Source organism: Protomyctophum parallelum, assembly GCF_964188405.1.
Source record: "Protomyctophum parallelum genome assembly, chromosome: 1".
Classification (NCBI taxonomy): Eukaryota; Metazoa; Chordata; class Actinopteri; order Myctophiformes; family Myctophidae; genus Protomyctophum; species Protomyctophum parallelum.
In genome coordinates this window covers 20,563,997-20,590,169 of record NC_139697.1, presented here as the reverse complement: position 1 = coordinate 20,590,169, position 26,173 = coordinate 20,563,997, and the positions used below count along the sequence as shown (strand labels likewise).

The 26,173-nt window shown below is 42.7% G+C and overlaps 2 protein-coding genes across 3 annotated transcripts; one reads left to right on the top strand and one right to left on the bottom strand.

The window, feature by feature from the left end:
- Window positions 1-782: 782 nt before the first annotated feature.
- On the bottom strand, window positions 783-14,672 carry fam221a (family with sequence similarity 221 member A; the record flags this gene model as incomplete). Its single annotated transcript, XM_083770097.1, has 8 exons — window positions 14,468-14,672; window positions 12,873-13,046; window positions 11,248-11,441; window positions 10,347-10,420; window positions 9,392-9,524; window positions 8,374-8,475; window positions 2,039-2,130; window positions 783-875 (listed from the first exon to the last, which is right to left on the bottom strand). Exons 1-8 carry the CDS (start codon window positions 14,530-14,532, stop codon window positions 783-785), a joined length of 927 nt encoding a protein of 308 aa, XP_083626223.1. The 5' UTR covers window positions 14,533-14,672.
- A 399-nt stretch (window positions 14,673-15,071) lies between these two features.
- Window positions 15,072-24,572, top strand: ccdc126 (coiled-coil domain containing 126). Of its 2 annotated transcripts, none has more exons than XM_083783741.1 (3): window positions 15,072-15,173; window positions 21,474-21,990; window positions 23,752-24,572. In XM_083783741.1, the coding sequence occupies exons 2-3, from the start codon at window positions 21,750-21,752 to the stop codon at window positions 24,006-24,008; spliced, it is 498 nt and encodes a 165-aa protein (XP_083639867.1). In that variant the 5' UTR covers window positions 15,072-15,173; window positions 21,474-21,749; the 3' UTR covers window positions 24,009-24,572. The 2 variants fall into 2 exon arrangements, with proteins under 2 accessions (XP_083639867.1, XP_083639868.1); XM_083783742.1 differs by having other exon boundaries at window positions 15,099-15,177.
- The last annotated feature ends 1,601 nt before the right edge of the window (window positions 24,573-26,173 follow it).

Genomic DNA, 26,173 nt, shown 5'->3' with positions numbered 1-26,173 from the left:
GCCCTCTCGACAGCAATGTGCCCTTTTGAAAGTTTGCCATTTTGTACGGTTTGTAAATTGTATTTTTGTTTTGTACAGTGTGTACAGTATATGTGGCCCATGATGACATCGATCAATTCTGGATTAAAAGCTTCTAATATATTATTTATGCTCCAAAATCAATAAATCTCACACTATTAAGGCCGACAGCGGTTCCACGCGCCGCACAAGGTGCCTTTTTTTTCACTTGAGCACCTGCCCCTCAAAATGTCACGCTCCATGCGGGACAGTTGTCCTACGTTGCCAGTAGGCCAAGGAAGTATACACCTCCACATTTTCTTTCTCCACATGTTTAATATTATGTTTTTATTAGTGAGGCTGCCAGTGCTTAATATAGGCATACTGGCATTCAAAGATATTGTAGACAAACTTAAGATGTTGGAATCATGTCCCACAATACATTTCATATGGTTCATGTAAACCTGTGTAAATGGGAGGGAAAGAAGGGGAAAGGTATCTCCGTTTGGAATCTAGTCTAGACAACATATGCCAAAATCTTAGATGATACAATTTTTATGTAAAGTTTTAATTGATTGCTCTTCCATAGCTGGCACAAAGGCTAAACACACACACGTGCACGCACACGCAGTCACGCATGCACGCACGCACGCACACACATTGATTTGTTGTTTGTAATGTCTGATGGGCAGATGATGGGTGCCAGTTTAACACAGGATTGATTTCGTTGGCGTGTGCTTGTGTGCTTTTTCTGTGTACGTTCTTCAGTGTGTGTACTGTGTATGTCACTGTTTGTGACATGCCTTCTTGCCAGGTGAAGTCCTAGATGGTTTGGTGGGAGCCCGGTTGGCCCGTGATGACATTTTCTCAGCCTTCAACTGAAACAGATAGAGCAGCAGCGTTAAGGGATGTCACATTTTTATGTGAGGAAAACAAAGTAATGTAAACTACAGCTATAGTTCTAGGCCAGACTCATATGATTCACTGATGTTTCCTGCGTGACACCGGGCACTGCACTCCCTGTGGTGGCGTGGGACGCTTGTGTCAAATTTGAAGTCGGTGGGGTGAACGCTTCTCGGGTTATGTGGATTACAGATGTATTAGTATTCCTGATTTATCCTTTGTCATATACACCAAAGATAGCCACTCTAAAAGCTGAACTTTGTACATTGGCCATTTTCGGCCCACAACACCGTTGTACAAGGGAGCATACATTAAGCATAAGAGAGAAGTGGTTCCACTATTGTGCACTATTTCTTTTTACCCTGAGCACAGCTCATCATGACACTCTTCTGCACAGTGCTGTTCACTGCTCCACTGCCCTCTGCTGCCCTCAAGTGGAAGTTTAAGCCCAAACCACACCAGTTGCAACAGGAGCAACAGGTTTTTGACTGGGGACCCCCGGAAATGCTTTGGCCATGTCTCCTGGCTGACCACCTCCCCGCCCACCTCCCCACCCCGATACAAATTTACCCCCACAATAATCTTAATAGAGAAAATGCATCATTAAATAATGAAATAATGAAACCAGATATAATCCTTAAGGAAAGTTAATGCATGTACTACAGTGTACTATGTAAACTCTTAATTGCCATTTTACAGCCATTCAGTTGCCAAACAAATTAAATATATATACACAATGTTTTGGGGACCTCCCCAAGGGGTCGCGGCCCCCAGGTTGAGACCCCCTGAACTACACCAATGCATCTCAAGGAGTTGCATTGGTGTGGTTGACCTTAAAACAGTTTCGTTGCAACTTGCAACTTTGTTGTGGTTTGAGCATGCAGAGCCATAGAGTAAGACAGAGTTACGACAACTCCGTTCACTTCACAGGGCAAGTCCAATGGCGGCTCTTCTACATAGACTTCTATTGGCGAACAGTGACAAAGGCCTGAACCGGAGGTTTACGGAATGCATTGGAGTCTATAGGCTTTTCAGTGTCAGTGAACCGCGTGACCGGGCTGTTTTCCACCCCCTCGATGTCCTAACTCTGTCTTACTCTAATGGCTCTGGCTTTGAGCTTTTAGACAGATATCCTCACCCTCTCCTGGTAGCAGCTCTCAAAGTATGCCATGTCTTTCTCCTCTCTTGTCCTCGGGTCTGGCAAGGACTGGTTCACCTTTGACACTGGATCTGTGTGGATCAAATGATGGATCAAATCTCAAATTCTTTGTTGTAATAGTTTTAAGGGTGATTTAATTATTTCCTACAGTATTTCTGGTTCACTCAAAGCATAGCACAGCAGAGACAGTTCGGAGGACGCACAGCTTTCTCGGTCTCGCATGAACTGTGAGACAGGCAAATTTAGGCCATGGGCCAGAGCCCAGAATTTCATGAAAAGGAATAGATTCTGGTGGCAAATTCTAATGATGATTTTTATGTTCCCACATGCCCATGGTATAATTTAAGCCCTGGTAGCACTACCAACTTGGTAGCTTTCTACCTGTTACCACCACTTTTATATTAGAAATAACCGAAATTCTAATTTGTTATTCATTTTCATATCATATCCTTTTAATATAATTGAATACGTCAAATCATGCCTGGAATTGATTGGTACTGACATATAAAACATTGTAATACACAAGAATGCCACTTAAAAAAAAGGCCACATTTTAGTGATTTACGTTTTTTTAAGGCCACAAAATTTGTTATATTTTCCAAAATATTTAACAGCACATAGAACTCCAAATGTAATGTCCAGTCACATAATGAGGCACATGCCACCATATAGTTCAAACGACCTGCTGCCCAAGCACAACCACATGATTCACATTCACTTTTTGTTTTCTTTTTTTCCCTGTGTACATACAGGATAGCCTAGTAGCCTAGCCTACGTACCGTGCATTGACGTTAATACATCATTTACCAACTGGCGGGGCAGCAGAGAAGAAAAAAGGCATTAGTCATAAACAAAAAACAATGGTTTTTCAGGACACACGCAGTCATCATGGCGAGGGGGGAGGAGTGCATCACACAACCTTTGATTTGACCCCAAATTAAAGCATTCGTTAAAACGGGCTTTAATTTGGACAAAAATAGAAATGGGTATACATCTACATAGAATAACAAAATTGCCACAGCTAGCTTGCGTTTGCCAAATGCAGAATTGCCACTTGACAAAAAAAAAAAAATCGCCACCAGGAACCTGGAAGGAAGCCCCCCACGAGTAAACCCTGGACCTACCTCTGACATTTAGGGACAGAGTGCTCCACTTCCAGAAGTTTTCCATTAAGTTCCACTATACCTAGGAAAGGAAATAAAACCCATTTTATTTTTTTAAAGAGTTTAACTGCTACGAGACACGTTTGCTAGTAGCTAGTCCAACTATTTTGTATGCCATTGCACAAAAATATCTGAGCCATATACTAAGTCCTCAAATAGTGTGTAGCCCATTACTAATCAAATCATGTAACACTAATGTAGCCTACACATCGCTGGAGTATCCAACGGAATATTAATAAGAAGACATCAAGCCCATTCGTAAAACTGTACATATGAGGTTAACTTAACTGTTAACGTGGACTATGTTTAGAGATGTGATTGGTTTATTCACGTTGTGGTACATCTAACAAACAATACACACTTTAAAGACAAAAAGGTCTTGTAGTTGGCCTACATTTTACCAGCACAATTAAACCACCTGGTGTGTAAGCATGGGCGGACAGACTGGCTACACTGTGTGCTACAATGTAACAAGTTAGGCCACTTGAGGGGCCCTACACTTTGAAACCAGGACAAGCGGTAAGTTCAAAGAGAGTGCCTTTAAAAGTGATCTGTGGCTTATATTTTACGAATAGCACACACTCCACACGGTGTCCACGGGCCACTGGGCCAGCATGCTTTATGCGCCCTACTACTCTGAATGGCGTAAGCCACAATAAGAAGAAGCCTTGGCATGCATGATGCATATCCCCGTGATTGTGTGTGTGTGTGTGCTCGCTGCTCGTACATCCTGATCAACAGTACATTACACCGGGGGCCACATCATTTCAATATACATGTATTTTTATCTGCGTCCACGGTGTCAAAGGCCAAATAGAGGTTGTGGGAGAGAAATATCCTTTTGGTAACACCCCAGTTTTGACAACAAACAGATCCGTGTGCGGAATCTTAGGAGTTGGAGTTGGAGTTTCCAAGTCCTCCGCGGTCGTCTCTACTAGGTTGCCAACGTATAGCTTATTCATGTTCAGCGCCGAAAGGTACACCCTTTTAAGCTGGGACAAATCGCTATTTACCCACTAGAATGTGCAGTGTTTGTTTGTTTGGTGTAGCTCGGATCGCCTCCACGGAGTAGTTGTTGTAAATCCTCGGCTATTCCGGCTTTTTTGAATGAGCCACATGTTCAAACTACAAATCAACCCCACACGTGAGGAGCCCAATTGCTCAATTAAGTGTTTGGGGGGGGATTGGGAAAAATTGCACGGGAATCTGGGGTGGGGACAGCAGAGCAGAGGGGAGTGGTGGAGAAAAGGAGTGGAAGAGTGGATTGGTGTTGGGGGTGCCCTGGTAGCACTACCAACTTGACGATATCCTTCCCCTTGGTCTTGATTTGGACCTTTTTACTCATGGCAGAGAATGTTTTCAGCTTCATCTTGGGTAGTCTGTCATGGAGTTTTACACCAGAATCTGCACTTTCTAGACTTTCTGATCGGAACTTCTGATATGATCTTTCACCTAAGTCATGTGCTCTCGACAGATCACGGATTACTTCTTGTGATGACAGACGTCCAGTTGATATACACACCATACCAACATCCTCCATCTCCATTGGATTTACCCATTTCCAAGGGTATTGATGATAGATCTTACATCAGCATTGTCCTTTACAATCCTTGTATGCGGAAGATCAGCATGCTGAATGTGTGACTTGGGACGATTCACAAAGCTTCGCATCTCTCGAAGTGCAATGCTCCGGAAATAATACTTTGGTTCCTCCAGCAGTCTGAGTGTCCCTGTTGACTGTTTCTTCGATCACCTGGTCAGCTGGAATGTTGGCAAAAGGATTGGTTGGTCCCAACTGTACTGAGAATCGACCCCGGCGGAATTCACCAGCAGCACCTGGATGAGTTGTGTCAAGCCTAGTCATGGATAGTCAGACTGAGATGCTCAACAAACATCTAACATAAATTACTATCAGTGAAATGAAAGATATTAATGATATTTACATGTGAACAGTAACTTGTAACTTTCTGCAGTGTCATGGTCTGCATACCATGTATCCCTGTCAGCCACTCCCACTCTCCATTCCTACCCTCAGTCATTGTCACACACCTGTTCCCACTCCATCCCCAGCCCAGCAGGGCCACGCCCACAATACACACCTGTGAACACTTCCACAATCAACCTGCTCACTATAAGACTGGACTCAAACCACACTCACACTGTCGGAACATAATCCATTGTCTGGTGTTCCATGTTGGTGTTTTCCTGTACCTGGATTTTCCTTGTTCTCGTAAGGTTTTTGACTTCCTATGTTTTGTGCCTTTGGCTAGTTTGACCTTGTTGGATTTCCTAGTTTCCCCGTTTTTGAACAGTTTGGCTCTCCTGAGTTACTGCTGCATTTTGCATTTTTACTTTGCTGTAAACTAAGCTGCCTTCTGCTTAAATAAACTGTTTTTGAAACTACTCTGCCTCTGCATTTGGGTTCAGTCATTCTGCCACCGTGACATGCAGGGTAATTTCCCAGGGGTGGGGGATCATTTTATGCCATACTTACCTACTTTTTGTTTAATAATTGTTATATTTCAACATCAGGGAGTCTTTTGGGTATACTGTAATGCTAAATGCAAGTCTCTAAGTCTAAATGTAATATGGTGGGAAATGTAGCCCATTTTGTGACCAAAGGAAAAAACGAAAATACTAATTTTACTTATTTTTTGAATTATTACTCTTGTATACCTTTATTCTATATTCCCAAGAACCATTTTTTGTCATTACAATGTTTTATAATTCAGTCCCCATCAATTCCAGGCATAGTTTAACGTATTAACTTGTATTATAAGGATATTATATGAAAATGAATAATTTTTTTTAGAATTTTGGTTATTTCTCATATAAAAGTGGTGGTAACAGGTAGAAAGCTACCAAGTTGGTAGTGCTACCAGGGCTGCCTTAAATGATACCATGGGCATGTGGGAACAAAAAATCATCATTAGAATTTGCCACCAGAATCTATTCCTATCAACCCCACTGGCCCATGTACTAATTTGAACCATTGAGTTCAGACTTGGCATTAAAATGTATCCATGGGTGATCTGACAACAAGTGGACAGCTTTAAGTACAGGTGTAAACGCACTCAATTTGTCCTGGATCACATAGTCCACATAGTAGGGTATAGTGTCCGTGTCCACATTAAGATCATGCATGCTAATTCAGTCAGTGTGTCCCAACATAGTTTTTTTTTGAGCGGCGCTAGCCCCTCCTATGTCCAGCTTTGAGAGTGTGTTTAAACAACAAACATTGCCCGCCCCTAACACAAACATTGAACGCCATTGCAAAGAATGGCCATTTTTGAGTGTTTGTGTGAACACAAACATTACGTAAACACAAACATTGAAGACAAAAAGTGAGGACGCAAATTGTGATTGGCCGGAATGAGATGACGCTATGATGAGTGATGACACGGGTGTGTTCCTCAAGGTGATTTTGAGGAACGGCTTATGCCAAAACATGTCCGCCAAATAAGAATTCTGCATGTAAATGACATGATCAGCTACAGTATATAGTCTTCTGTTTACAACGTGGCGTTGTATAAAACTATACTCTAGCAGTCTAAAAGACGGTCTTGTCTATGTGTCTGTCTGTTTGCCTGTCCCAGGCTAACGTCGCTGTACCCATGCAGGGATGTGCACAGATAGACACTAATTGGTGCTAGAGCACCTGCCCCCCTTGCCCTCTCGACAGCAATGTGCCCTTTTGAAAGTTTGCCATTTTGTACGGTTTGTAAATTGTATTTTTGTTTTGTACAGTGTGTACAGTATATGTGGCCCATGATGACATCGATCAATTCTGGATTAAAAGCTTCTAATATATTATTTATGCTCCAAAATCAATAAATCTCACACACTATTAAGGCCGACAGCGGTTCCACGTGCCGCACAAGGTGCCTTTTTTTTCACTTGAGCACCTGCCCCTCAAAATGTCACGCTCCATGCGGGACAGTTGTCCTACGTTGCCAGTAGGCCAAGGAAGTATACACCTCCACATTTTCTTTCTCCAAATTATGTTTAATATTATGTTTTATACTATATTCATCGTTTCCTTAAAATGTTATAATGGAAGTGAATGGGTTCCGGTTAAGGGTGGAATAGTGGATATGTCCCAGTGATTCCCACTGGTGGGCTGTGAGGTTATTGCAAGTGGAACATCCGGGACAAAAGCTTATTACAGCCCAGTATGTGCTCTACCAGGTAAGCCAGCCAGTGATGATTTTGTCACAATTTAGTCACCTGGAATGTTTTAGTGGTAGTCTAGTTTAAGTCGACTGAATATAAAAGGATTTTAGTCAACAAATCTACAGTTGATTTAGTCAACTAAAATGTATTTTGGCGGGCCTTGATGCCGTCATAATGGCTAATTTTACACTTCTACAACCTCACAACACGTCGGCTATTTTCAGCATGTAACCAAGTGGAAAATGACTTGTGTCTTTTACTTAGTCACTAGTTCACTAGTCCCTTCCTAACATTTCAGCTTTTATTTGTTGACGAAATTGTCCATATATTTAGTCTTAGTTTTAGTCGTCATAGCTTAGTTTTCATTTAGTTTCCATTTAGTTTTAGTCGGTGAAAAAAGTTAACGGCGAAAAAATTTCGTCATAGTATTAGTCGACGAAATCAACACTGGAGATACCTGAGATACATTTGAAAGACATTCTAATGCAAGGTGTGAACAGCACCTTTTTAAAATACATTTCTAAAAGTTTGTTCGAGAGGGCAATTGTAATGTATAACGACATACTGTATGCGGTTTATTAGCCAGAGATCCTTTATTAAAAATCACACCCGTGTGAAGTAAGTTTGGTGGGAGTTCCAGACCCACAGGAATGCACCCAGGGGGCCAGGCTGATTACTACGAGCCGCCACGCGTCCGAAACGGTTGAGAAATGACAGAGTTACCATGTGGGGGTCCCTACTGTACTGTACTGTACTGTACTGGCACACCCAAAATCATCATATATACAGTTAATATGTGTGTGTTATTTGTGTGTGTGTGTGTGTTAGGTTGCGCACAGGTGGTGAAAAACAACCATGCTGTTTTCGTGCTCAGACGCACCCACCCACCCACACACCACTCCCTTACAGCTACGTAAGGGAGTGGTTGCACCACTCAAAAATAAAGAGAATGATCGAGCATTGAATGTGAAGACAGACCTCTGTGGACAGATGATGAGGTAGGTCCATATGCCTTCTCAAACACATGTGGATGGAAAGACCCAGACGGCTCTGGAGACAGCACCGAGAGGGGAGGTGCACCTAAAGAAAAAATAAAGACATGCACACGAGTGCACGCGCACACACACACACACACACACACACATACACACACAGGCACGCAATTAACCGCTTAAACCATATATTGCAAGGTCAAAGGTCAATGTCATAATCAAGGTGCACTTTCTCACATCTCGGAATGGTACATCTTTTTAGTTGACAGGTTTTCCAAGGGCTCTATACTAGATTCACTTGATTTTTACCCTCTACTATAGTTTGTTAATTTTTCTTTGTACAGTGTACAGTTTGTGATATATTATTTATGGCCCAAAATCTACAAATCTCACACACTATTGAGGCAGACGGCTGGTTCCACGCGCTTTCACAAGGTGCCCTTTTTTCACTCGTGCACGGCACTGACCCAGCTTGACAGCGGGATGTCTCGTCACCCTATGTACCTGCTCCGCTGTGGTCCAGTCTGAGGTAGCCATCTGCCAGGGAGCTGAAGCCTATACTGGAATACTGGACAACTCACCCCGGTGCTTGCCCGTTTTTCCTCCCGGAATTTTCACCAGTGAGGGGGATAACTTTGTAATATGCTATTGGCTGTTTGTATTCTTTTGTAAAAAGATACTCCTGTGGAAAGGCTATATTATTTTACTTATATTGACCCTATAAACAATTTAGTATTATTTAGTTATGTAAGGTTTTGCCCACTCAAATGGTACCTCGTCAGATAATCCCCACATATCCTACAACAACTTCTGTGAACAGACTTCACTGTAGTAGCTTTTCATGAATTATATTTGTACTTAGGCTGTCTGCTGTCGTGAAAGTTTATAGTTAGAGAAATTCAAAGTCCAGCCGTCTGCTGTCCAGCCTCTCCCACCCCTCACTGGGGAGAATTCTGGGAGGAAAACAGAAACGGGGTGAGTTGTCTTGTTACCCTATACTGTACCTGCTCCGCTGTGGTCCAGTCTGAGGTAGCCATCTGCCAGGGAGCTGAAGCCAGTGAGCCCGCCCATGGCCATGTACGGAACATCTCCGCCCACCGGTCTACCTCGCATGGCCCGCTCTTGTCTCGTCTCAACCTACAGGTTGAATAGTAGGGAAATCATTTACGGCCCATTTTTAAGTGGCTCATTGATTTTGTAATTTATTTAACGTTTCAATTTCAAGGACCCCCCCCCCCCCCCATTACTGGGGGGGGTGTATAAATGGAACCACCATGGTTCCATTTGCATGGACTTACAGTTACAGGTCCATTTGGATCTATTTTCTACACTCTCTCAGAGTTACAGTCCTGTAAAAGGGTCCATTTGTAACCCACTCAAGGAACCTTGAAGGTCCCTGTTTTTGTCTCCAGAGCAGTCTGGGTCTTTACATCCACTTGTGTTTGAGAAGGCATATGGACCACAACCATATGCCTTCCATATATGTTTGTACAAATAGCCGATCTACAAGCTAACACTGTGTCGATGTAGATTGGCTAGTTGAACTATTTTAAAATGTTTTGCTTATAGATCTGCTATTGCCGCTGAGTTTTCATCTATGACATGGATATGACATATTACAGAATAGGATGCTCTTGGTTTCTTCCTTTTATAGTTAACCCATTTAGACCTTTTAGACAAAATGTCTTCTAAATCATGACAGTTTTGTTTCTATATCAGTGGTTCTCAAACTATTTCATGTCAAGGACCCCCAGAATTATTTGTAATTGGCCACCAACCCCCATCTGAAAATATGTTGAAAAATAGCAGATCTACAAAGCTCATAGCGTGGCACTCGGTGCCACGCTATGAGCTTTTTCAATAGCTATAATAACATAATGCTTGAAACACCAAAGGGTGTCTGTGTGTCTATTCTGGTAGAAGTTGATCCTATAGATATACTGTGCATGACATTCTCACCAGCGTCTTGTGGTCGGAGCTAGGGTGGCCGCACCCACAGGTGTATGGGCTCCGGAACCCAGAGCAGGAAGAGCCTGAGAAATAAGAAGGTATAATGCAATGCTCTTATATAAGTACATGTCGGGATGAGAATGTACAGCTATACTTAAAGGGTGTGAAATTCATCTGTGTAACACCTGAGTGGGCACACCTGCAATTATTGCAAATCTGACTCACTGTAGTTTTAGTTTATTTTATGTAGACATGCACCTTTGTGTTTGACAAAGGTATGGGTAATCCATGAATCCATAAATGCCAATTATGCCACGGTAGGATGCACCTAAACTTTTAGGGGCATTAGAGAGCGCTGACTACAGAAGTCTTTCATATATGGGAGGATTCCACACACTGTTGATTTTGTCGACTAAAACTAAGACGAAAAATGTTTGTCGACTACCTTTTTTCACTGACGAAAACAAAAAGGAAACTAAATGAAAACTAAGCTAGGGAGACTAAAACTAAGACTAAATATATTGACAATTTCCTCAACAAATAAAAACTAGACTAAAATGTTAGGGAGGGACTAGTGGACAAGAGATCCTGTATAAGTCATTTTACACTTAGTTGCATGCTGAAAATAGCAGATCTACAAGCTCACAACGCATCGCAGCGCGACACGTTGTGAGCTTGTATATTTGCAGCTTGTATTTTCAGCAAGTGTAAAATCAGCCATTACGACGGCATCAAGGCCCAAAATACATTTTAGTCGACTAAATCAACTGTAGATACTAAAACCGTATGATATCTAGTCGACTAAAACTAGACTAACACTAAAATCATTCCAGGTGACTAAAACTATATTCAAAAGACTAAAACCAAAATCTCATTTTGCTGCCAAAAACAACACGGATTCCACACTCACACTTCATGCACGTGTGCCCAGCAGTCTCGCTGTGGTCCTGAGCTGTGTGCTTGCACCTGCAGCGGACAGGCTGCGCCCCGGCGACCACGGGCAGGTACTCGTAGGACAGACAGCGACAGCCTGGGACCCGGCACGGCAGAGCCAGCGGTCGCTCAGACGGCACCGCCTCAAAGTCTGTCTTGTGTTGCTTGTATCTGGAAGATGGGTTTTCAAAATGAAACATAGATTAGATATATGTATGCACACGGGGGTAAAATCTCCAGTATTGTTTTAACGCTGAGATTGCACCAAATAATAACGTATAACCATAATAGCCGTATAGTCTGGTAGTCAACAGGCTTCTTTTGTTTAAAGTGAAAATATTCTTTTTTATTGTCTATAGTATATACATATATTCATGAATCCACTTGCTGACCGGCTGTCAGCATTGATCAATGTTTTTTTATAGGGGTCTATATGTGACCATACAATTAACAACCTATAGCCTATAAGGCAAAAATGTCAATGTCAATCACAAATGTGATGAGGTCAGCACATTTTTGGGCACATTTTGGGAAAGTGGCTATGTTCGTTTTTAACCCAAGGAGTGTTTTTTGTTCAAAGCTAACATAAAGAAAATTGCTCAATGTTGACAGCCGGTCAGCAAGTGGATTCATGAATGTATGTACTGTAGACAATATGTTAGGCCAATAAAAAAGACTATATACCAAATTTCCCACGCCTGCCGGACTAGTAAGGGTTATAGACAGAAAGGATGTGATTGTGCATGTACTGCATGTTTTCTGGAGATTCACCACATCAGTTCACTATGTTGTCAGCTATGTTGTCGCGCTGTGACGCGTTGTGAGCTTGTAGATCGGCTATTTTCAGCAAGCGTAGAAACAGCCATTACGACGGCATCAAGGCTCGCAAAACTGTGTAGATTTAGTCAACTAATAAAAACGCATGACTAAAACTATATAGACTAACCACTAAAGCAAAATGTGACTAAAACTCAATTAATTTTTTATCAAAAGACTATATGACAGGGCCACGGTGGCACAGTTGGTAGTGCTGTCGCCTCACAGCTAGAAGGTCCTGGGTTCGATTCCCGCTCGGGACGCTGTGGGTGCTGGCGGCGTGTTTCCTCCTCCGCGTCATCAGTGCCCATACCCGAAGGCGGGGTTGGCGAAAGGGCCTTTCTGTGTGGAGTTTGCATGTTCTCCCCGTGTCCCCTAGGGTAGGTACCCTCACAAAAACATGCAGTAATCCTGGTCTCTAAACTGCCTCCCCCTGGCCAGCCGGGGCGCCTGATGGAGGGGAAAGGAACTGGTTGGAATAACGTGTTCCTTCCACGCGCTACGTCCAACCAGGGAAACTCCCCCCTGTCAGGTGTAAAGGAGCAACTTGGACACTCAAGCATGAAGGAAGCATGAGTTAAGTCCGTTGCTCTCCCCAGGTTGGCGGAGGGTGTGTAGAGCCTAGGATCACATTAGATGATTGACACAGGGGTGAAAAATGGGTTACAAAATCGTGGGATAAAAAGAAAAAAAAAAAGAAAAAAAAAGACTATATGACTAAACTCAAATCAAAATGTGCTGCCACAATCAACACTGGTCACATGGTGTAGTCTGTGTGTTTTATACCGGTGTGTACAGAAGCACTGGGTCTCGGGACCAGGGAGTTTACAGTCGATTCCTCCCGGCACTCCGTAGCTCACATACAACCGGTTCGTCATTCTCCGAGGTACCACCTCCCGCTTGTACTTCTCATATTGCTCGGGAGTGAACAGTTTGCCTCCATCGTCGTCACCCACAATCCTATGAGAAAGAAATGAAACGCAGCCATGAAGAGGTGAGGTGAGGTGAGGTGAGGTGAGGTGAGGTGAGGTGAGGTGAGGTGAGGTGAGGTGAGGTGAGGTGAGGTGAGGTGAGGTGAGCCGGGGTGAGGCATATTTTGACAGCAAATTTAGATTGAAGTTTTAGTCATTGTCTTTTTTTCCCCTTTTTTTTTTACAAAGTATATTTATTGGTTTTTTAGACATTTAAAGACAACAAGAAGACATTACACAACAAGAACATAATAACAAACAGCAAAAGAAAGAAAAACAGCTCAGACACAACACCATTATAAATAAAAAGAAGGACATGGCAGGAACAATGAACCATAATGACAAGTGGCTTGATAGTTTTGATAGACTCCCATTCAGGAAATACATCCATGCAGTATATAAATACATATATTAAAAAGGCAGACAATACAGTCATCACAGGCATTTAGTCGACTAAAATGTATTTTGGCGGGCCTTGTGGCCATCATAATGGCTGATTTTACACTTGCTGAAAATGGCCGATCTTCCAGCTCACAGCGCATCGCGCTGCAAAGTGTTGTAGATCTGCTATTTTTAGCATGTAACCAAGCGTAAAATGGAGGCGACGTGATCAAGTGACATGAGGTGAAGTGATATTTGATAAGGTGCTAACTGGTGACACGTGGCAAGTTAAGTCGCTGCAATCTAGGATCCGTTAAGATAGACAAGTTCAACTGAATTGCCATGACTCATCGCAGGTTTACAGGTGTAGGCTATATAAAGATAAGTGGGTGAAACTATTTTTCGTACAAGCTGCTCTCATCATTTCCAGTTTTCAGGAAAGGGAAGAAGAACAGAGATAGAAAGAAAGAACAAGAGAAACAGGTCAGATATAGGGAAACAAACAACAGGTCATTGGACTAGGAAAACAGGTCAGACTGACTTTTTGACAGTTGTCTAAAACACAAAGCCTATAGCTTTTGTAAAGATGTATTTGCATGGGTGAGAAGCCTATACTGACCTAAATTACCACTGACCAACTGATCTTATAACTAAAAGTTAAGATATTTGATTGATTGATTGATTATTTTATTCACAGTTTGTAGAATGGGTACATTTCAAACAAAATCAATACAAAAACTGGAGGATAAAACCATAAAAATCACTATAATAACTTGTTTACATCACATCAGGGTCTTCCATTTTCAATTCATCAGAAACATTTAGAGATGTACAAATATAGACTTATAGGCCTATGGAAAAAAAAGAAATCATAATACAGTTAAATAAATTAAGATTCCCCATGCCCTGTTATTGTAAGCATACATTGCGCTCTTCAAGGTGTTTGACTTGACCATATCTGAGCAATCAAATTCCAAAATTAGAGAGCTGTTGTAGGCCTATAAATAACAACAATTAAACAACACAAACCTTCTGTACTCCAAATAGTCATCAACAGACTGTTTGGCAGTCTCATCAAGACACAGTCTTTCCATTTATCACAACAAATGTGACACAACAAAGTCGCCCAAATATTCCAGTTTTTACAACAGAAAAAAATGCTCTTGTTTGTTGCTCAGCTCTGCACCAGCGTCAGCGTTGCTATGGGTTACAGGCAGTGGGCATGTATGCATATCCCACCACCTTCCTACAGCCATTTGCAGGTATATCTCGCGTAGCCAGACAACTATTCCACAATCTCCGAATGCTATATAGAAGCATTTGAAAATTGCGAGAGGCAAGTGGGCAACAGTCTGGCAACGCGAGACTATTTTGCAGGTCAATTATGCCACTTTTACATAGTCCTGCAGTGTGCACACACGCACACACACGCGCGAAGGAAACTGTATACAAAATGTTAAACCTAACTTTTCCCCCTTACAGCAGCATAGGCCTACATATAAACAACTAATGTAGTCCGTCACTGATTCACTGTCCATGTTTCTTTCTTATTTTTACTCCTGAGTCCTGAGGTTTTTGGAAACCACCTGAACTACGTTTCCCACAATGCCCTTCCAATGACGCCGGGCGGACGTACAGTTCAGGTCAGGAAACAGTTGACAGTCACGCTCCTTTCGGGCGCTCAAAGAATTCTCGCAGCAGAGCCGACTTTTGCCTCCCTGTGTCGTCTCGATGCGTAAGTACAGAAGTCCTCTATGTATCTACATTATGCTGTGTAAAAGCTCTGTACGTGTAGATGATCAGTGAATGCAGACAGTAAACAAGCCACCGCATCGATCCACAGTGACTGACTGACACAGCGACATACAACAACAACATCCCTGATAAACAAGCATCATTTTGTCAGCCGGTGCAGCTGGTAGTAGGCTACGATAACGGTACCAACCGTACCATTGTTATGTTGATACCAATGTTTTGGATCCAATGTAGATATTTGTAAAGAATATAGAATATATATATATTATATTTGTTTCTTTTTAACGATGAAGAGCAATTGCTGTGGAAGCTCTGTAGTGTGGGGACTGTTATATAGTTGCTTTTTCTGGAGTGTGATTATGCATGTTTCTTTCAGACCCAAATTAAGGTAAAACGCAGCTTTGCTCGACCATCAATAACCACGCAAAGTTTACATTTATTTTTAAATGTGTATTTACTCATTTAGTGACGGGCAAGTCTGTTTATATTCCTGTTGTTGTTGACGACAATCCTCTGTAAATGTAGCCTGCAGGCTACACGCTATAGCTATCTTGAGTTTAGTCGTTCCATTTGACACATAATTGGGCTGCCAATTGTGAGAATCCAGGAGTTTTTTGGGGGTGTGGAAGTGGAACACTGACTGGGGAGACTCCCTAGCTCTGATCCATAGCTCTAATGCGTTTCATTTAGGCATTAGAGCTATGGAGCAGAGCTAGAGACTCCCCAAGCAGAGGTCTGGACTCTGGAGGTCCTCCCTAAAGATAGATGCATTTTCCTGTGTTCTGATGAATTTGATAGGCTACTTTCATCAGGCTTGCTTTACTAGCATTGGAAAATGATGGGTATACAGTTTCAGCCTAAACTAGGCGTACATACATTCATTTGATATGATGGCTGAAGCAATCTAAGATCGATCTTTAATAATGACCATTTCTGTATGATCATTAATTGCACGCACTGCTCACACTGCGGTAGCCTGACACTTGATGTCTGCTCTGGGCATATAGACCAAGGCCAAAATAACATGTTGTTACAGAGGGGCCGATAGTGTTTTGGCAAACAGGAGAAAAACAATTATTTTTATCTACACACGCTGGCTCGGGCAGGAGTGAGATGTAAACTCAGTGGGACATCGTGACATAAAATATAAGTCACAGGGCAATATGTAAACTTCCATCCACAAAATAACAGATCTACAATATTATCCATCACTTGGTGTGAATTTTCACTTCATTATTCATCATTTTTTGAGGGCCCCTCCTATGCCCAGCTTTTCCGGTTAACACAAACAGCCTCGGTCCCAGCCATACTCATCTGCGAAGAGAAAAGCCTGGTCACAAACTCACAATATAAGGCAGAGAGCGCATAGGCGGAAATGTATTTCTCTCGGATACAATATTTCCGTTGACCGATCCCAACACTTGTTTCATTCACAGAGAATGTAAACAGATTTGTGAAGCGTCAACGTCATTTCCTTGAGCGGTACTGATAGGTATTTCGGGACTCATTTGTAGATCTGCTATTTTGTGAATGAATTTACATGTGCCCTGTCACCCTGTTTTCATCTCACTTCTTGCCCTGTCACCCTGTTCCACTAACTGATGTTCATATCATGGCTATCTCTTCCCCGTGAGATATCTTCTGTATGCAACATTCAGTGACGTCTTGCATTATCTGACGTCTTGCATTATTTTGACCTTGTTGTTTGAGATGTTGGTCTGTGTAATGACTACAATATGCTATATTAACCATGTCCATTCTGGACATGGTGAGAGATCATTTTGAATGCTACCATCTTCTCTCCCGGTATAATGGGTAATATATCTGGTGGAAAATCCTTCTAGCTCTGCTTGTCTGACTTACCTATCGGGTACTTCCGCCAAAATCCCGCTACTTCGGCCAAATTTCAGCTATGCACTCTTTTATTGTGCCCAGGGTGCACAGACATTGGCTTGTGAATTGGCTGATCACCCCATTGCGATGATTTAATAGATGGGCCGAGCAAAGTACAATTTCAAGATAAAAGTAAGGGGTGGAAAAGTGAGGACGCAAATTGTGATTTAGCCAGAATGAGATGATGTATGTAATTATGTATGATGATATGAGAGCCCCTCACTTCATACGGGTATACGGGTGTGATTTTCTTTTTTTAAATCCTCCCTCCATGATGGTAGATATAATTTCCTGTGTTCTGGTGAATTTTGGGTGTTTGATACCAAATCACATCCATGTTGGACTTGGTGTGTTTATTGTTGAACATCTGCAGCGGCAGGCAGTTAACTTCCTCAATTCTTTATGACTTTCAGATGCCATATTAGCTTCTGAAAGTGTGTGTGTGTGTGTGTGTGTGTGTGTGTGTGAGACTGCTTGTGTTGCATTCTTGTAGTAACCACAACATGTTATCCTTATCACACCGGACGTGATAAAAAAAAAAAACGTGTTGGTCATGAGGAGCACATTGCACAATTTGCACTCGCTTCTTTATTATTATGCAGTTGAGTTATGCAGGTTTATTTGCTCTGCTGCTGAAACCAGAGCTGGCCTGTCTGACCAGCTGTTGAATAGCCAGTAGCATCACAGATGGCAACCCTGAGTCGTAAATATTTAACCTATGGATTAAGGATCTTTAACACAAAAGTGAAGACTGGGCTGCATATCTTTTCAGGCCTTTTCAGGCCACGGACCCCTTATATGAGAGAGAGAGATGAAGCAGGGTCCCCCATGACTCTTTGACTATCATCAGTGTATGTAAACTCATTGATGGGTATTTCGGGACTCATTTGTAGATCTGCTATTTTGTGGATGGAAGTTTACAGGTTCCCAAATGACTTAAATCTTATGCCCTGTGTCCTACTGAGGTACATCTAATTTCTGCCCCAACGTTTAGATAGTATTATTTATGCCCCAGCCGGCGTGAAGATAAAGGATTGTTCTTTTCTCCTGTTTGCCAAAACACTATCGGCTACTCGGTAACAACATGTTATTTTAGCCTTGGTGCTTTGCCCAGAGCGGACAGACAGTCTCCAACTAACTTGTTAGCTGGTTGTCAGTGTCCAGTTATAGACTATCATGTTTTTGGTTTATTTCAGACATTTAATTGTTTGCAGTGTAAACCCTCAATACTTTGAAACTTGACTCAACACTAAACCTCCAAAAATATCTCACAACTCCAGCAGCGTGAGGCTTGTAGATTTGCTATGTTCTGCTTATGTTCCCCTCAGAATAGGGATGCCAGGGTTAGTGTAAATCACATTATCGCACAAAGATTTGGCGGCCCTGCTGTACTGACTTTGAGGACCCCCTAAGGGTCCTGGACTCCCTGTTGAAGACCCTTGTCTTCTTTTATTGGAATTCAGACCTTCCACAGAATTCCCTGTTTTTGTTTGAACACTAAACAAGTGGAACATTCATTGTCTCATCCCTGGCCATACAGGTGTGCCTTTCCTAAGAACAATATGAAGCCTACTGAATAACAGGGTACAATATCGGAGACTGGACACTAGTGGAATTGTTGTGACAGTGCAAAGTTTCAGCCATATGGCTGTTTTTAGTGTGAATTTGATCCATGAGACATTTCGTGGGGAATGAGATTTCTACACTACATTCCCACAGGAAGGCCACTAGACAAGAGTGCTCGTCACATTGAGAGTTTTCATAGAAACAAAAAATTAAGCACGGAAATAAATGTTTCTTTCTGTTTCTTATTTGTCAGTGTTTGTTGTTCCTTCTCTGATGTCTGTGTAGTAGGCATCTAACGATATATCATAGAACGGTAAATGATTCAAACTGGTGACATTAATTAAATCATGTTTAAATCACAATTTTAATTGTTAAAAGAGAAAATACTGGATTTGTGTAAGAAAAATAATAGTTGAGTGAATCGTTACATGTGTAGCAAATTAAATTATGCATTTCCTGAAATACCAGTAAAGAATCATTCATTGACAAGACCGTAGCTGTTGGTTATAGTTAAAATCGCACTACAGTCTGTAGTGCTGTCGCCTCACAGGCAGCTAGAAGGTCCTGGGTTCGATTCCCGCACGCTCTGTCCTCTGCGTCATCAGTGCCCATATACCCGAGGCGGGGTTGGTGACGGAGCCCTTCTGTGTGGAGTTTGCATGTTCTCCCCGTGTCCCCTAGGGTAGGTACCCTCACAAAAACATGCAGTAATCCTGGTCTCTAAACTACCTCCCCCTGGCCAGCCGGGGAGCCTGATGGAGGGGAAAGGAACTGGTCGGAATAAGGTGTTCCTTAACTTCCTTCCATGCACTACGTACTTTGGGGGGGGAAGTAATTTTTTGGGGTGAACAACCTTTTAATGTGGTTAAATAAGTGGAGAAGCATTTGCCTATTAGGCTCTAATAGCAACTTGTCCATGGGTCATAGTGAGGACATGTGGCGGTTGTCTGGGTGGGCGGGTGCATCTAGCTGATGGGGGACATCACCAAACGGATTCTGTTACCTCTCTTTTCATAATTTATTCCCCTCAGTCAGTCCGTGTCCCTTTCCTGACCTCAACAGGATATTCCACTCCCACGGCCACGAGTGCCGATAAAAGAAAAAAGACAGTGACAGGGTTTTTGGAAAACCAAGACACACAATCATCTAATTTCAGAAGGCTATTTGCTACCATGCCTATACCATTGGACATTTCGGAGGTGTGGTTAGTAAAAAAGAAAGGAGTACCGTGTCAGCCATCCCCACCCAGAGCTGCAAAGAGGGTCCCCAGGGATCTAAATGGGTAATCAGGTTTCTGGGCTAAGAAGCACCAAAAAAAAGAGATGTCTTTATTGTCGGAGTGACCATTGACTGGTCATCTCTCGCTTGCTGCTGTGGTACCCTGGTTCCAAGTGGAGTCTCTCCTTTAAAGGGTTGGTTCAGATTTTTGGACATGAAGCTGTATGAAATGCTTACCATAAATAGTAGTAGTAGTAGTACCATGTGAACCAAAGTTGAACGAAAGTTGGTCTATAATGGTAGATATAGGTCAACAATACGAATGACGCTAGTTTTGACCCTGGGAACTACTTGATATTCCCATAAACAGGAGCAGCACTCCCAGCACGGGACTCGGCCAGTCAATTAATACCTTTTGCAACCGCGATATTTATGGTAAGCAATAAGCATTTCATACAGCTTCATGTCCAAACCAACCCTTTAAAGAGGAAACGGCCTGGTAAGCCTTAGCTGACTGCCTGGAGCTCTCTTTATGGGCTGGGATGGAATGGGATGCTTTTCTAAATATCCACCATGTGTGATGTGTTAGATGTGGTCACTGGTCAGACTGTTTCAGTTTACCTGTAAGGATGACTGTTCTATTTATTTATCTATCCACCCCACATTCCAATGTGCCTTTTGTATACTGTATAGTGATTGTGTATGCATGTGACTTTGTGTGAGAGAAAGAGATTCTAGATTTAAGCCATGGAATAAATGCCAGAATTCCCAGTGGGGTTATAAAAACTACATGAATCCAACAACTTTGAGCAAGAGGGGCTCAGGGGATTTTGGCATTTGGGGTTTTGCTGTCACTGGCCTGGCTGTATTTGATTGTTTTGAGGGTTGTTTTGAACAATTGTGGGAGTTGTTGCGCATTAATTAAATGCTATTTAATATCTAATCTTATACCCAGTGCAAAGAGCAGCACAAGTATCATGTGATAGTGTTCAACCGATGTAGTTTGTCTCGTCAGGCAAGTTTATTGGTGTAATTGCTTTGCTGCTAGCTACATGTGCCATCTAACTATCCAAACTGAATTATAGAAACTCCCCAAAAACACTTGCACCGTCCATGCATTTTAGACATTGTGCCTTGTTTATGTGGTTCCAAAATGTAGGTCATCAGAATACTGTGGAGTACGGAATTCTTGTATTGGATTTTGTATAAAGTTAAGAAAATAAGCATTGTAAAAAAGGCGTGTAATTCTTATTTTATTTTATTTATTTTTTACTTTTTTCCATTTCTGCTGTATTTCTGCTTAATGACAGTGAGTGAGACAAAGGAAAGGCAGGAGAGAGAATGGATAACATGCAGCCTACAGCTCTTACCAGTTAAAGGACCACTTCACCACTTTTCTACCTATCTTCATTTAAGTGGTCCTCAACCTTTTTTTCCCCCCTACTCGGTCTGTCTCATAGGAGGGCTGTGGGCAGTTCAGAAACGTGTCTACCAGTGACATCATCGACGGGGACTACAAGCTAATGGAGGCTTTTGGTGGGGGATTGTTGCATAGCACTTGTTTATTACATCTCCTATTCCTGCGTTTCTTGTGTTTCTATAGCTCTCCGAGTGAGCAATGACCCCGAGGAGTCCCGGGCTTGGGTGCCTGCCCTGTTTGCACCGTCGGTTTGATGCCTGGCATTTTGCAGCCGAGCCTGTGCGGAAAGCCTTGACGTCCCGTTCCAGTGGGTGTCGGCTATAGACGGCTTCCCTCCTTTTTGTACTCCAATCGACCTTCAACTTGAATCACATTTGAAAGCTTCCCCTGCCAGTGTACCTGTCCCCTCCCTCCCCTCTCCCTCTCCCCGTCCTCCCCAAGAGCCCCCCCCAGTATACCATGCTGGGCGCGCTCCTGCGCAGGAACATGTCCCAGAGGTTGAGCATGCTGCTGCTGGCCTTCGGCCTGGCGTGGGGACTCATGATGCTGCGCTACACCGTGCAGCAGCCGGCGCGCCACCAGAGCAGCGCCGAGCTGCGGCAGCAGATCCTGGAGCTCAGCCGCCGCTACGTCAAGGTGCTGACCGAGGAGAACCAGAACGTGCCGGGAGGGCCGCAGGGGACCTCCATGGCCGGTTATGGTGAGGAGGGGCGTCGTTGGGTTATAACCCATTCTGACCTGAGATCAGATTGAAAGAAATGTCTTCTACATCCTGACAGTTTTCTGAAAAAGCCTATGTTTCTGTGTCAGTCGTTCTTCGATTTTTCAAAAATAGCAGACCTACAAGCTCGTAGCGCACCACTCGGTGGCACGCTATGAGCTTGTAGATCTGCTATTTTTCAATAGCTAAAGCATAACATAATGCTAACACCAAAAGGGGACCCCGCCCCAAAATGGGTTAAGCATGTCTTTTGAATTGTTTTGTCACATTTTAGTCGCCTAGAATGTTGTTGGTGTTAGTTGGTCTGGTTTTAGATTTTAGTCGACAAAATCTACAGTTGATTTAGTCGACTGAAATGTATTTTTGGCTCACATTCTCACGCGTTGTGAGCTTGTTGTAGATCCTGCTATTTTCAAAGTGTAAAATGACTAACATTTTAGTCTAGTTTTCATTTGTTGACGAAATTGTCACTATATTTAGTCTTAGTTTTAGTCATCATAGCTTAAGTTTTCGTTTGCTCATATCTAATTCGCTAGTTTGACACAATTTCGTAGGAAAATGTGGCATTCTGTACAGTAGGGAATCTGTGATGTGTCAAACTACTTAGTTATGAGTGGGTTAATTAAGTGTTTAAGTATTGATTGGTGTTGTATTTCAAGATGTTCCTGGTTGTGCTAGGGCCCTTCACACTATAGTATAAATATGTCTTTTTAAACAATGTTCTAAATCAGTGGTTTTCAACCTTTTTAATGCCATGGCCTGTTATTTATTAGGCATTTGAGCCACAGACCACCATTTGATGACATTTAGCCTCTCGGACCCAAAACTAACGGATATTTTGTTGTTGGATAAGATTTTGCCCACAATAGATAACAGAGAAAAGTTGATTTTACATTCTCTAATATCTTGTAAATTAAGTAATGAAGATGTTTAAAAATAATTTAACTCGAGGGGCACGGTGGCACAGTTGGTAGTGCTGTCGCTTCACAGCTAATGGTCCTGGGTTCGATTCCCGCTCGGGACGCTGTGGGGGCTGGCTGCGTGTTTCCTCCTCCGCGTCATCAGTGCCCACACCCGAAGGCGGGGTTGGCGAAAGGGCCTTTCTGTGTGGAGTTTGCATGTTCTCCCCGTGTCCCCTAGGGTAGGTACCCTCACAAAAAACATGCAGTAATCCTGGTCACTAAACTGCCTCCCCCTGGCCAGCCGGGGCGCCTGATGGAGGGGAAAGGAACTGGTTGGAATAACGTGTTCCTTCCACGTGCTACGTCCAACCAGGGAAACTCCCCCCTGTCAGGTGTAAAGGAGCAACTTGGACACTCAGGCATGAAGGAAGCATGAGTTCAAGTCCGTTGCTCTCCCCTTGTCCCCCATATATGGGGACTAGGTTGGTGGAGGGTGTGTAGAGCCCAGGATCACATTAGATGATTGACACAGGTGTGAAAATTGGGTTACAAAATCGTGGGATAAAAAATATATATAAAAGAAAAAATTAACTCTTGAGAGCGTAAACCAAATGGACCCATAAGGTTTCCTTTTACGCGCTCAAAGAGTTAAAGAATTATAGTATGATAAGGGTCCATTTGGTTACCAACTCCATAATTTAGCTGGGGACCACCTGCAGTGACGGCGGCTCCAGAAAATTGTGACCATGTCAATTATGGTTTGGGCCTCAAAAGATGAATCCAAAGAGTGCAAAAGTGAAATCCATAAAATTCACGCATGTCTCCTTTTCTTGCACAGCTGATTTGAAGAGGACCATAGCCGTGCTGTTGGACGACATTCTAACGCGGCTGGTCAAACTCGAGGGGAAGATCGACGTGTCGGCCAACGCCTCCTCCGCCAACACCTCCCATGCTGCAGCGGGTGTCCTCTCCTCCGCCCCTGCGTCTATACAGAGAGCCTCAAAGCAGGAGACGGTGGGCCTACTAGCGCAACTAGGGACTGCGCGCCTCCACCCACACACACCGAACAGACCTAGACCGCATCAGGCACCGTAGTCCTTGATAGATGTAGGTTGTAAGCGCACCACGCGTTTCCCCCCAAAGTTAAAATCCCGAAATTAACATACTAGATTGATGAAAAGCAATAGCAAGAGAGGCATGGACATCCACTGACCTAGAACATGGGAATGCATCTCAGAAATGCCCCGCTACCTCCTAGGAAAGGAGGAAGACTGCTCAAGGCTTTCTTTTCCTTTCACGCTGATATTTATTTTTTTACAAGGAGCGCTCTGTCCGCCCCTTTTTTGATATTTACTTCACTAACTTAATTTGGTTTGAATTTCAGATACTTTTTATGATGGCATAATGGAAAGCTCCTGTTTGGAAAAAAAAAAGCATAGGGGTAAACACTTGCAGTGGAACATTATACAATGATTTACTTCGTGAAAACTTCTAGGAATGCTTAAGCGCATGTGTTTCCTATGAATTTGCAATACCGCTTTGCCCACAACAAAATGCTGAACACACATGATCCAAGTGCTTATATAGAGGAATTGGGCCTCATTCACGAAATGTGTGTATGAACAGATTAAAGCACTCATGCAACTGTTTCCATCAAAATAGACTGGTTCATCATTCTTCATTTTTGTCACTTAGATTTTTTTTTCCATTTTTTAGTACAACACAAAAACAAATTAAAAATGCAACAAAAACCACACTCATCCAAAAACAAAACAAAAAAACTAAGATATATCATCATACAGTATTAATACATCATTCTCCTTTTGTTTATTTGTTTGTTGTACATACAAAGCCTGAAGGCAATTACAATGTCTTATTCTTAGTTAGTTAAAGTAGTGCCAAACCTCATTTTTCAAAAATGAAACTATTGGTTTTTTTTTAGCATTCAGAGATGAACACAATTATGTCTCTCACTCACTGTATTTTCCATTTCTGTCATTTTGCAGGACGTAAGTTCAACAAAAATGACTGATCACCACTGACGAGACTTTAAAAAAAGATGTTTGTAGGTTTAAACAAAAGGCCTCAAAGTGCAAAAAACATCAATAGTCTTGGGACTAAGTCCGAATCTTGCGTCTGTCGAGAACTTATTTTGATAAAATAGAAAAGACTATTGCTGCAGTTAGTTTAAAACCCGTCACCTCCTAAAAAAGGACGTCTGTACATGCTGGATTGTCTGGGTCTGATGCAGCAGGTGAAGGGCCATTCTCCGCTGCTCCCGTCTCTACCGCGGTGACATCCTGTTGTGCTGCAATTTTGCTTTGTTCACGAGTAATTTCTGTTGCTGCAATTGTGACGATGCAGCCTGTTGACATTTTCAGGCCTTTGAATTCAATTTCAATCGCACTTGGGCCACCCTCCAGTCCAAATGGACGCACACAAAACGCTCAACAAATTAATTTGCACTCCCTCCAACCTAACACTGGTTTGTCTTAATTGCCTTAATGAGCTGCACCCCTGGCTCCTTGCGCGAGCGAGCCAGGGGTCGCGAGCAGCCCCTCCACACCAGGCAGCCACCTGCCTTCGCAAGGCCAGCCGAGAAACCTCGGTGCCCGGTAGCGTCACCAGTGGCTCCTCAGCCAAGCACATCCACTAAAGTAGGGTAAAACGAAGCTGTGTGATGATGATGCGGGACAGTGGATAGAATGGGTAAGCTGGTAAAGAAGGAAAGATCTGATCCGATTCCATATCGGATAGCGGTGTTCCAGTGTTCTGCATATCGAACCACTTTTCATTTAAGTTTTTCTTTTGTCATCTATGTTTGTTTGGGTAGAACAATATAATAGGCCAATATTATACTGCCATGCTTTACTGATATCTCTGCCATGACCTTGATGCTTAAACTTTTCTTCTATTCATTTAGGCCTACACATAAGAGCAATACTTACATTTCATAAACGTTCAGCTTATACTATATCGTGCAAGGGAATCCCTCACCAGAAGTGGATAGTGAAGCGTTGAGACTAAGCGCTCCGCGTTGTGATCTTTTTTGCGAGCAACACTGTCTTACTATGGAGAATCATTTGGCTTTCCTCTTTTTGCACATGACCCGTGACACCTTTATGGTGTTAAACGGGCAATGAACTATGCAAATGATTCACACAGTGAAGTGTGCACCCAGTTTACAACAAAGTGGGATTCATCATTGTATCTTTGTATGTACACAAATCAAGGCTGTGCACACGTTTCACAAATCTGAC

What these genes read in the sequence shown, in the direction of transcription:
- ccdc126 (XM_083783741.1), top strand. Translation starts at nt 21,750, where the DNA reads ATGCTGGGCGCGCTCCTGCGCAGGAACATGTCCCAGAGGTTGAGCATG. An exon ending in GACCTCCATGGCCGGTTATG is followed by an intron (nt 21,991 to 23,751) that starts GTGAGGAGGGGC and finishes TTTCTTGCACAG; the next exon opens with CTGATTTGAAGAGGACCATA.